Genomic DNA, 12679 nt, shown 5'->3' with positions numbered 1-12679 from the left:
ACTAATCCACACACTTAGAGATGGAATTCACCAGACTAGCATCCTATTAAAAACTGCATGGAAATCATCTTGAAGGATACCTATGTTTTGCTTCTGAATAACTACAAAAGATAAGTTTGGGGTTATGGCCCAAGGTATTCTCCTTGCAGTAAATGGCCACTGGTTTACTAGAGGCAGTTAGAGCACCGTGCAGCTTCTCAGGGTGAAAGGCACTCCTGGAGACCAGAAACCCACAGTCTTGCCTGCGCACCGACCAAACCCTCAATAGAGACATGAAGTCAGTAGGGACCTTCACAGACACCACAGTGAGAGAAGAGTCCTCAGAAATCAACTCTGGTCCCCCGGGGTCTTCATTAGGATTAATAAACGTTATGCGCTGGAGTTCCTTTATCTCCATTTTTGTATTTGACATCTCAAAAGCCTTTGGTAACCACTTCTCTGCAAAAGTTTTAAAGACTTACACATGCACGTACATTTGCACGCACAGTGGACGCCCCGCACCTGAGAATAAAGGGGGGGCATTTGGGGAAGAAATAAAAAAAGACGAACCTGAGTTGAAACCCACCTCATTTAACGTTTCTGGGCAGTGAAATGCCAAGCTGAGGGGGACAGACTTCAGATTTCAGAAGTCAATCAAAAGGGGACACTGAGCAGGAATGATGGCTCATTCCTGTAATCCCAGCACTGTGGGAGGCTGAGGAGGGAGGCTTGCTTGGGCTCAGGAGTTTGAGACTTGCTGAGCAAGAGTGAGACCCCCAACTCCTAAAAAAATGAAAAACCCAGCCAGGCCTATAATCCCACAGGCTTCAGGAGGCTGAGGCAGAGAGATGCCCACAGCCTGAGTCTGAGGTTGCAGTGAGCTATGACGCCACTGCACTCTGCTCAGGGCATAGGGTGGGACGTCTCAACTACAACAACAACAAAAACCAAAGAAATAAAAAATAAGCAAGGAAATAAAAAAAGGGTGGGGGGGGACAATGAGCATCACAGAATCAAAACTCCAAGATTAAAACTAAACTAAGGTCAGTTCTTATTTTCCAATCTCCCTGTTTTCTTCAGAAGAGGAACACTCAGACCCAGAGAGGTGGTATGCGCACCTCGGAGGGGAACGGCTAGTTAGCGACAAAGCTGAGAAACAACATCCTAGCCGCCTGACTTCTGAGTTCCTGGGTCATTCGTGGTATGGCCGATCCTGGCAGATGAAGAGATGAGGGGCAAGAGATTTGTCACTTGGGGCCAGAATTTTTAAGGGCTCTGGTGACTGGATGGAGTGTACTCCCATGAAAGCAAGTCAGAACTGAGGGCCGGCGCCTCTGCCATTTCTCTTGACCCATTAGCCCCGTCCCCCACCACATAGAGGCCCCCTAAGATGTGAACAGAAAACTTTTATCTTATCAGCTGTTGGGGGGGGTGGGATCTCTGTCACTTGATCTACTTCTTTGGAAGCCATCCCTGCTGAGCTCAAGAGTTTGCTATGAAGCAGACTAGGGTTAATTCATCTGGGGTCTGTTTCTGTGCAGCCCTGGACGCAGGCTTGGTGCTTATCTTCATTCTTCTGGGCACACAGCTTTGGAATTCGCAGAGGGATGAATCACCTGTGCCCTTTATTTAGGGTTGTAGGTAGATTAGAGTTTCTCCTGTTAGAACTGAGCTTAATAAGTATCTTGGTTAAAAATGAATCTTTTTCTTTGACTGTCAAAGCAAGAGTCTATTCCTCTACTTCCTTGGGGATGTCTTCAAACTCAGCTGTGTGTGGGGGGGGGAAGATGAGGGGGGCAAGAGAAAAGGTGGGGGGAGAGAGAATGAATCAATTTCTACCACCCAGAACAAACCGAGACAGACTGCCACTCTCTTGGTTCAGAACTGGCCTTTGGAACCCACTGAAGAACTACAGAAGTGCTGGTGGCCACCGACTTTCCCTGCAACTCACAGCCTTCCCTCTGGGATCACTGTAAAGACCTCACCCTTTTCTTTCCGCTCATTTCTAACAAGCTCATTAGTGAGAAATTATCAGAAAGTGGAAGACTTAGATCGTCTTTTCGGATCTGAGTGCACAAAACATTCTGCCAGGCTCCAGGAGACAATTTAGACCAGAACACCATTAAACGCGGAGCAGCTGATTCTAATTCCTTCCCGGCCCACAGCTGAGATCGTCTGGGGCGGAGAGCGGGCCGGACCTGCTGCCTCCTCGCATTCTGTCCTCGCAGCGGGCTGCTGCAGGTGGGGCGAGTCCGCCCACAACTCCCCAGGGAGATGCGCTGGCGGGGAAGGCATGCTTTTAATTTAATGGGAAAAGCAAAAAGTAGGAGTAATTGCTCATATAAAAAACCAACGACATAGACCGGAGGAAATAAGCCATGGGGAAGATCAAGCCGGACCAGAGAGAACAAGCCGGCGTCTTCCTGTGGGGTCAGGGTGGGACAGGGAGGGGACCCACGGGGCCGCGCGCGAGCTTTGCCCGGAACAGAATGTAGCAAAGGCGGCCCCGGTTAGACGGTCTTCTCCCCAGCGGGCGGCGCGGGATCAGCTCTCGGCCGCCCTCCCCGCTCAAGCCCCCGCCCTCGGCACTTACCTGCGATTCCCTGCAACAGCCCGCAGACGTTGAAAATGCTTTTCTTCATGATGCTCTGCACACACATGGTGAAGACGGACACCAAGGCCACGATGCAGAGAATGAAGATCCCCACGGCCAGGAAAATCGCAGTGGCCTGCCAGAAGCCGCTGGCGATCTCGCCGAAGCTCTCGGCGTAGGGCCCACACAGCATGTCCCGCGGGAAGTGCTGCAGCCCCGGGTTCCGCGTGCAGCGCGAGTAGATGCCCAGGGTGCGGTGGTAGGACTCGGGGACGCCCCCGCCCGGGCCGGCGGGCTCGGCGCCGCCGCGGCTCTTAGCCTTCCCAATGAGCCAGTCCGCGCTCATGAAGGCAATGAGCTCTGCAAAAGCCACCACAATACTCAGGAGGGTCCAGAGCATCGAGCGACAGGTGACAATGACATGACACATATTGATGTCCAAGGCGGAGAAAGAGTCAGGCGACCACGGAGTTAATCAAAAAAGAAAGTCGGTGAGGAAGGAGGCTCGAGCGGCCCGGGAAGGAAGTCGCAGCTGCAGTCATCCACTCCCGCAGCCGGCGGCATGCACGCTGCGGGACGCGCTTCCTCTGGCCGGAGCCGCAGCACCGCCTGCCGGGCGGCCTCACCTAGGGAGACAGAGCAGGCGGTTAGCGGCGCGGCGGGCCCCGCCCCCTGCCGGCCGGGCGGGGTCGCGCTCGGTCCCTGCCTCCCGGGCCGGCTGAGCTGGCCAGCAAGTCCCGGCCCCGCCGGACGCCTCTGCTGGGGTTGGTCGATTCAAGTTCTCCCCGCCCACACGGTTCACCTTATCTCTAGGCGGCACCGCAGGACCGGCCAACCCTGGTCCCGCTCCCAGCCCAGTGCTCCCTCGTCTTTTATTAAATGCTCCTAGGGATCCAGATGGGTCCAGGCAAGACTGGCAGTGAACACTGTCAGCGGGATGGCCACATTTTTTAAAAGTTTGCAAGACTCGGGCTGCTGTTTTGGTACTAGATAAGCTAAGTTCTGAAAAACTTGCACCAAAAGCTTTTGCTTGGCAGCAGATAATAGCAACATTCCGCTTTTATTGCCTGGAAATAGAATTAATGGCAGAGACAGCAGAGTGAGCCTTTGCTTCACAAGTAAATGAGAATGTAAAATGAAATGATCCCACGAAAAAGAACCCAAACCCATTTTTCATCCATTTTCACAGGGTCATTTTTAGGCAAAATAGTTTATACTAATTGGAACTCAAAGAGGGAGGGAACCCCTCAAGAGTTCATGACTCACTTGTGGAAGTTATTCACCAGGCTCTGATGCCCGTTCACTAAGTATCATTACAGCTGAGCGGACCAACTTGTTGACAGCAGAAACTTGTCTGTGAAGAATGCATCCCTTGAAATGTCCCAATTCATCCCATGTGCCCCTGCCTAAGCTTCAATTCACCCCAGGTCTGGAACTCAACATGCCCATTGTTTCTGATTTCACAGAGGGCTCATTCTGTACTCAAGGACAAATGACTTCATTAGCAAAGGACTTTGCTTCAATGGCTCAAACCTCCTCCAGAGGAGCCTGGAAGCAGGGCATGGCTGTGCTCCCTGCAGCCCCCTTTTCTGCCCCTCTCCAAGGTCAGGAAGAGTCACGCAGCTCACATCTGACATCTGGACGCACAGCCCTGCTCTCAATGATTAGATCTTATTAACCGAGGTCATGTCAGCTCCAAAGAGAGTTACAAAGAGCCCCCTGGCATGTTGGGAGCAGGGTGAGGCAGGGAGTCAGTTATCACAGAGGAAGGGAAGTAGGGAGTTGAGGAAGCTCAGTGTCAAGGCTGAAAGTGTCTGTTTCTACCCTGTGTGCAGCTGTCTGCTTTCTGGCTGACATCCTGGTGAGCAAGTGACCCTACTCATCTCCTGAAACCACGAGACAGGTTGCATTTAAAAGTCCTCATGTCACTAATTATACAAGATGCTATTTAGGGGACAGAACTAGTGCAATACTAGGAACATGTACACTTAACTATGTGGGGTTGGGGATGCGCGCGGGCTGTGCTGAGCACTGGGTAAGGGAGAGGTGGCGCGTTCAACTGAGGAAGTTTTGGAGTCCATCAGGTCTGGGTTCCAAAGCCAGCTCCACCACTCACTGACCATGTAGACATCTAAGTTTTCAGAACTTTCTCATCTACCACATACATGGACCCTGTAGGGTGCCCATACTTCCCAACATTGCTGTAAGGAATGGACAAGAATCTGTCAAAGTGCCTGGCATGGGAAGTGCTCGATAAATATCCTTTCCCTCAGAAGATTTCCCTCTAATATGGATGGCACTGAACCCATGAGGTGCTCAGTAGATGGCAGAAACCTGGCGATTGCACACACAAAAAAATTAAGAGCAGACTGCTTAGAGATGAATGAGGTTGCTCATGTCTGAGCTTCCCTGGTGGGCCTTCAGGGCAGGGTCCTGCTCTTACTTCCTGTGTCCCCACCGCCTAACCTGGATGCCAACTTCAAGGGTGAAAACAAGCATTAAGTCGGAAGGTATAGCCTACTCCCACTCACTCATTCCAACCCCCTCCCCAAATGTTACCAAATTGAAAAGCCTTTTCAGAAAAAGGTTTCCCATAGAAGAGAGCTTCAGAGGCAACTGCGAGAATAATTATTCTGAAAGAGAAGAAAACCAGCTGCAGTAACTCCCAAGAGACTCTGAGAGCCTGCACCTGCCACCAGGCTCACACACACTTTGAACCAACAGGTGGAAAAAGCCCAGCCTGTTAAGAGCTGCAAAACCTTCCCGTTTGATTAGAAAACCAATTTACTGTTATATACAGCCTGCCTCTATCTTGTCCCTTTTCTTAGTTTAATGTAATTTTTCAATGTGAATATACATATTTGTCCTCTTGCAGAAGCGCAGGCCTCTGCAGCAACCTCTCGGGTTACTTGTAGCTTAATGACTATGCCAGTGTCCGCTATCTTGACCAGCAAGCTCTGGTCAGAGGCAGGAATGCAATTAGGTTGCAAATTCTGAGAAGAAAGGCTATCAGAGAAGATGGGATGTCCAAGCTTAGCAAAATGGTTGACTTCAAATTTAAGGTAGGATTATTTAAGGATTTGTCCTTAAGTTCAAATAATACATAGTTCCCTCTCCTTTTGTGCTAAAACAATATGCCACCCACTGTGCCAAATTCTCATGTCCACACCAGAGCAGCTGGGATGAGGCCTTCATTCTTCTCTGTTCTGAACAGGGAGATAAGGCTCTTTGGTCTCCTGGCAGTTTGTAAACTGCTCTTATCAGAGGCACAGCCATGATATGCAAGGCCAACTGACTAAAACTAACTGCTCCCCGGGGGCTCCAGGCAAAGTTCTCAGAGTGGCTGGACAGGGAAAACCTGGAAATGCAGCAGGGGGCCTCCCTAGCAGTCTGTGCTCTGTGAGGGGTCCCAGTCTGGCTATGTGCAGAGAGGCAGAAACCCGCAGAGACAACATCTGTATCAAAGACAACATCTGTATCAAAGGGGAACGAGATGCCCTTTATGGAACCCTGTGAACTGCAGGGATGCCGGGCACAGCACTCCTCAGCCCCAGCACCCATGGCCACTAACTGTAATTCCTGCTTCCATGAAGCTCAGCTCACAAAACCAGACCCTCATTGCCGTTCCGTGTAAACGTCTCCGTGGGCCACTAAACACACTTCCCCTCTAGAACTCTTGACTTTGCTGTCACATCCCTGGTGATCATGGATGACCCGACAGCCTTCTGACTTTCAGAAAGCGATGCTGTGTTTGGCACAACGGTCTGTGACGTAAAGTCTCTTAGCAAAGACCTTAAAAATAAGACAACTGAGAATCGTGCAGAAGCCTACGATGACACCACCGTCAGAACAGACAGCAAGAAGGAGTTTACAAGAGGTTGGGCTGCGGGAGTCTGTTGTACATACAGTAGACCCTCCGTGGCTGACCACTCCCTGCACTGACCCTCTCCTTAAATCGACCTAATGTTCATAGCCCAGACATGCACCACATGTGCATAGCGTTCAAGAGGCCTGGTTCCTTACGTTCACCTTAGCATATTGACCAGTTTGTTACTGTCCCTCAGGAGGTCAGCTTACAGAGGCCTACGATATAGATATTCTTCCCAAACCTCTAATGGTAATGGTAAAAGAAGGGCAAAGGCACTGAGCAGAGCTGAACTACCGTTTTTTCACTTAGATCCTGGGGTTCTCTTCTTGGCAGCTTCCCACTGCCAGTTAGAAGGGAAGGAAGTACTTGTGAAGTCAGAGCCACCCAGTGCTGTTGGCCAGGAGCAAAGTTCACATCTCCGTGGAAAGGCTGCTGAGGGAGCCAGAGGATGGCAGTCAAGTCCGTGTTGTCCATGCTCCCACCAGGGCAGGATCAGCAACCCAAAGAATGAGGCCAGGACGAACAGTGTCATGAAGAACAACACCTCCCTTACTCACCTTGGTTCTGTTTTTCAGCTTTACTGTTAAAATTTTCAAATACAGATATAAGTTGATAAGACTAGGTAATGAACATCCATCTACCCAACACTCAGATTCAACATTTGCTAACATTTTCCCATATTTGCTCCATCTATAGCCTACACACTCACGCCAACACATAATTCTTTTCCTGAACCATCTGAAAATGAGTTGCAGATGTCTTGACACTTCACCCCTAAATACATTAGCATACACCTCCTAAAAATAAGAACATTTTCCTACAAAACCACAATAAAATTAGCACACCCAAGAGAACTGACAATAATCCCATTATATCCAAAGCCTAGTCTGTACTCAAATTTCCCTACCCTGCTCCATTTTTTTATAGCTGTTTTCTTAAAACCATGACTCAATCAAGGTTCAAATGCACTGCATTTGATTATAGTTTTTTTTAATCAAAAACAGTCTTTGCACCCTAATTTATCCCATCCCACCCGCTCCCCTCCAACACGAACTATCTGAAGATCTTAGGCCAGATGTCTTACAGGATACCCGGCTACCCTTTGACTATTTCTCCGTGTCCTCTATCCTCTGTTTCACAGAAACTGGAAGTTACATCTAGTTTAGATTCAGCGTTAATGTTTTTAGTGAGAACCCTTTGCAGGTGAGGCTGTGCAGGTCCCAGTGCATCACACTGCAAAGGGCATTACTGGGGCCACGCCTTAGAATCAGAACAGCTGTACGCATACGTGTGTGCACGAACGTGTGTGCACGTGTGCATATACATAACAGGGGAGAGGGAGACGGGAAGACAGAAAAGGAGGGAAGGGAGAATGAGAGCCTGACAGACTCCGTGTTCAGGGTCCTCTCCAGTCCGGGAGAACCTGACTTCTGTTGATGAAGTTCTGTTTTGTTTGAAAATCTCCATGGGCAGATTCCGAGGCCACCGTTGAGAAGCCCCGCTCTAAGCGATGCCATCCTAGGAACTAAAGAGGAATTTTAGAATACTTCTCAGAAATGTCTGCTGTATTTCTTTGAAGTGGAACTGTGTTTCATATGTAACTTACGAAAACATAGAAAGCTCTACAGCCATAGGAGGGAGAAGCAACCCTACAGAGATGCGCCCTTCCCTGGAGAATCTTCTCAAGAGAGCACAGGCTATAGTGATGAGAAAAGCTTTTGTGTAACTAAGAAGGTTAGGACTGAACAGCGGCCTGGTGGCCACAGCCCCTCCTCTAACCTATTGATAGAATCCTCCATTTCAAAAAGGACAAGCCTAGACTCCTTGAAGCCTCTCTGACCCTGTTCTCTGTTCACACTCCTGCCCCCCAGCCAGTCTGGAGGGGGCATCATGCACCTGGCAATATCATGTTAAGAAAAGGGCATTAAACAGTATGAGTCGAGATGGCACTGTGCTTTAAAAGCTCTGTAAACAGACCCCAGATCAAATCTTAGCTCTGCCACTCAATAGCTGTATGTCCCTGGACAGACTATGTATTTAACCTCTACGAGCTTTAGTTTTCTCATCTTCAAAATAAGGATAATGGCATCTTCCTCTAGATTGCTGTCGGGATTAAAGGAGAAAGTGTATGTAAAATAATGAGCTTAACTTCTAATTCGCAGTGCTCGCCATATGTTAGCTATTATGAATCATAACCATATAATTAGCTTAACATAATATCTGTGGTGAAGGAAGCATGCAAAAATATTAGCTCCTATTATTAGTAATACATTTGCTACACTGACCCTGACCCATGTGGCCCAAATAATCAGTGTGCCTCTGAGCAGACCGTCTTTTGCTCCCATGTCACCGCTAGTCTCCTGACCAATCTCTGTTTTCATTATTGCTCCCTCCCTCAAATATGTGAGTCACACAAGGGCTGCTATGATCCCCATCCCAATGTCTTCTTCAAGGATAAGAGGATTAGGTAAGGTAGAATTTATGTGCTTTTGGTTTCCAAAAGTTGGAAAGACCCTCTAGGGTGCTGCTTCTTTAAGTTTGGTTCCTGCGCCACCCCTATTTCCCAGAGGAGGATGAGGGCTACTTATTAAAAAAGCCTAAGTCCCCAGTGCCCACCCACTGAATCAAACTTTCTGGAGGTGGTGCCAGAATCTGCATTTCTACCAAGCTCCCCGGGAGATTCTCCCACAGTGAAGTCACTGGGGGGCAGTCAGGAAGAGGTCAGGTTCCAGGTATTGGGAAGAGGCAGGAGGAGTGAGACCACCTGTCCTCTGCACAGCTCGGGAAGCTTCCCAAGTCACAGGGACTGGAGATTCTGTAGGGAAACCAGCTGTTCTCCCCGCACACATGTTCTCCAATAATCCTCACGCAGCGTGAAAGGAGCTGCCCAAACATTCAGGACCTGCTCTTCAGAGTACAAAAGCAGCTTCAGAACTAGGAGGATAGTACTGGCATGAAACCCACAGAACCCTGGGTGACTTTTTTTTTTTTTTTAATCATCTATCAAACTCTCACTCTGGCCACCTCATAAAACATAGTGACTACAGAAATACAGACATCTTGACTTCATTTAAGAGGTGGGTCCAAATGCACTCGTAATTATGTTGTTGAGCTGCAGTCTAAACACAACAAGCTCAACGACTCCCGCTTTTGTCAGCACCCCACACACACTCATCTAGCCCATCTCTGTTCCCCTCTAGCCCATCTCTGTTCCCCTGGAAAAACTCTGAAGCCGCGGTTACCGCCCCCACCCCAACTCTGCAGGGCATGTATTTGGCGATGTCTAGAGGCATTTTTGGTTTTCCTGATTCTGAGAAGAGTTGTACGAGCTATTGGTACCTCATGGACCAAGGATGCTGTTGAACAAAGAATTACCTGGCCCCAGTGCTGCGAAACCTTGCTTCCCTGAGAGCAATTATGAAATAGATACCTGCAATTTATAATAGATTAATAAAATCTTTACAGTTTAAAAGGGTCTAATGAGGGGCGGCGCCTGTGGCTCAGTGAGTAGGGCGCCAGCCCCATATGCCGAGGGTGGCGGGTTCAAACCCAGCCCCGGCCAAACTGCAACCAAAAAATAGCCGGGCGTTGTGGCGGGCGCCTGTAGTCCCAGCTGCTCGAGAGGCTGAGGCAAGAGAATCGCGTAAGCCCAAGAGTTAGAGGTTGCTGTGAGCCGTGTGACGCCACGGCACTCTACCCGAGGGCGGTACAGTGAGACTCTGTCTCTACAAAAAAAAAAAAGAAATTAAAATTAAAAAAAAAAAAAGGGTCTAATGAGTATGCCATGTTCTATACTCTGAACATTAAAATATTTACTAACATAACTAAATTTAGTTGTTTTCCTAATTTATTTTTTTTTTTTTTGTAGAGACAGAGTCTCACTTTATGGCCCTCGGTAGAGTGCCGTGGCCTCACACAGCTCACAGCAACCTCCAACTCCTGGGCTTAAGCAATTCTCTTGCCTCAGCCTCCCGAGTAGCTGGGACTACAGGCGCCCGCCACAACGCCCGGCTATCCTAATTTATTTTTAAAGGTTCATGCTAGTCTGTGTGTCTAAGACCTCAGGATGACAGGGATGGGGAGCCCAACTGGCTCAACTGGACTGACTCCAGTGTGACAGTGTTGGTGATCCTGCCTCCCCTGGGGACACAAGTGGTCTTCCTGGGTCACATGCTACAGTCAGCTTTTGTGTTCAGTAATCTCTGTTCTGGGAGTGTCAACGTTGGCCTCCCCATCTGCTAAGACTGGGGGTTCATTTGCTTTGTGACCCGTACCTGAGGGTCACCTGAGTAAACTGCGAGGTTGGCCATATGGTCTTTATTTCTGTCAAACTCCCCTTCGCCAGAATTGGGCTGGCCACTTGGTAGAGGCTACTGTCAATCTCAGAGGCTCACAAGGAACTTAATGAAGGAGATCTATGGGAGATTCAGGAATTCTCAGCCCCCAGGGTGGTTCCCCTTTGCAAGACGTGTTGGTCTCCCCTAAACTTCTTGTAAGTCCAGCTGCCTGGTGTCCCCTCTCTGCACAAGCACCTGAACAAGTCTCTTTTTTTTCTGGGCATGGAACACCTGGTGAGCTTTCAGGGCCTCCTGCTCACTGTCAAGTATGTTCTTTAGTTCACCAGGCCTGAGCAGTCAGGTTTTTTTCTTCATGGCCACCCCAACTCCTGCTGGGTCCAATCAATCTGCCTTCTGAGCCCCCACTCTGGATGGGCCACTTTGACCCTCTGGGCTGAGGTGTCTGTAGCCAGAGATGGCAGGTCCACTTGCCTGGTCCTATTTGCTAAATAATCCCTTCTTTAAGATTTCTGAAGTCTGCTTACACTTTTTTCACCCATATGTCTACAAATGTCCTCATCTAAAACTCTCGGGGGGGCAAGTCTTCCTCCATGTGCGTGTCTGGGGATAGAAAGAGACTGAAAAAACCAACTTGGCCCCATCCACCAGGCTGGGCACTAGGCCTGCACCTGTACCCACTGGGGTCAAAAGCTGTTTCGGTTCATTTAATGAAATTAAAATTTGAATTTCAAAAGTTGCCTTTTAAAGTGACTGCTTTACATAATTTTAATCAAAAGATTTTTTTAAGTTTATAATGAGTTCTATCATAGCAGGCAAAATATAAATCTTAAAGTGAGCCTCACAAGTCTTTTCAGGATTAATAAGAAAGTAGAGAGTTTTAACATAGAAAAGTATCAAAGGTAGAAAACAAAGAACTTATAAACAAAAATCAAGACATAAAAATCTTTCTTCTTCTTGAAGTCCTTGGTATCGCAGAGGGGAGGCTCTCCGCGCCCTCTGTCCAGATGACTTGATTAAAGCCGGGCTTCTGGCTCATCCTGGTGGCCACCTCCTCATCTGGGGACACTTGTCATCCTTGTCAGGGCAGTGGCAGAAGAACCCATACCTCAGTAAGCCCCATGCACAATATATGGCAAGGACTACGCACCTGTTACTTCTGAATTTCTCACACAAATTCATAAAACACCAGAAAATCCAAGAATCACCTAGAACAAGAACGCCTTCCTGATTGGAAGCTCCTATGGAAGGCCACAGACAGTCCCTGAGCTGCAAATACCCAATTTACGTACAACTCGCACTTAGGAATGGAGGCTATTACAGTAAATCCCCTAGTTACAAACATCCAACGGACATACGACTTGGCACTTAGAAACAGAGGCTATTACAGATAAGAAGGTAGACGTACCTGTTCCAACTTACATACAAATTCAACTTAAGAACAAAACTACAGAACCTATCTCATACCCAGGGATGGCCTGTGTATTACTAGTTAAATGTTCCCCTGTCTCTCAGAGTGGGGGTGGAGTTTCCCCACCCCATTGGCATCAAGCCTGCCCATTGCTTCAGCCCATCCAATGGGAGCAGAAGCGACAGGCGCCCCTTCTGAGCACAAGCTCATGAGCTCTCCGTCCCTTCTGCCATGACATTAGGAAGATCACAGACAGACCTGGCCACCAGCCTGCATCCCTGACCACATGAAGCAGGGGCACAGCCAACCCTGGATGGATGTGTGTGTGGGCAAAAAAACCAAACCTCTGCTGCTGCCAACGCTGCAATTTTTTGTCACAGTGCAACTCCCCAATCCTCTGAGGGCTCGAGCTCCTGGCGGCGTCAAAGTGCCTGCACCCCTGCCTGTCTTTGGTGTCATGTTAAATTCAGTCTCACCATCCTCATCCACACACCTGGCAAAGAACTTTTTTGTAAGTAAATAATAATACACGT

At 48.7% G+C, this 12679-nt stretch overlaps 1 protein-coding gene across 9 annotated transcripts in view; it reads right to left on the bottom strand.

Annotated features, from left to right (window-relative positions):
- The window catches only part of LHFPL2 (LHFPL tetraspan subfamily member 2), a 158507-nt gene that overhangs the window by 15636 nt on the left and 130192 nt on the right, over positions 1 to 12679 (bottom strand). For all 9 annotated transcript variants that reach the window (XM_053587904.1, XM_053587856.1, XM_053587884.1 and 6 more), the window contains one exon: positions 2573 to 3198. In XM_053587904.1, coding sequence (XP_053443879.1) covers positions 2573 to 3002 — 430 coding nt within the window. In that variant the 5' untranslated portion in view covers positions 3003 to 3198. The remainder of the gene's footprint in view (positions 1 to 2572; positions 3199 to 12679) is intronic.

Source organism: Nycticebus coucang, chromosome 1, assembly GCF_027406575.1.
Source record: "Nycticebus coucang isolate mNycCou1 chromosome 1, mNycCou1.pri, whole genome shotgun sequence".
In the NCBI taxonomy this organism is placed as follows: domain Eukaryota; kingdom Metazoa; phylum Chordata; class Mammalia; order Primates; family Lorisidae; genus Nycticebus; species Nycticebus coucang.
This window is presented reverse-complemented; position numbering and strand designations above follow the sequence as displayed.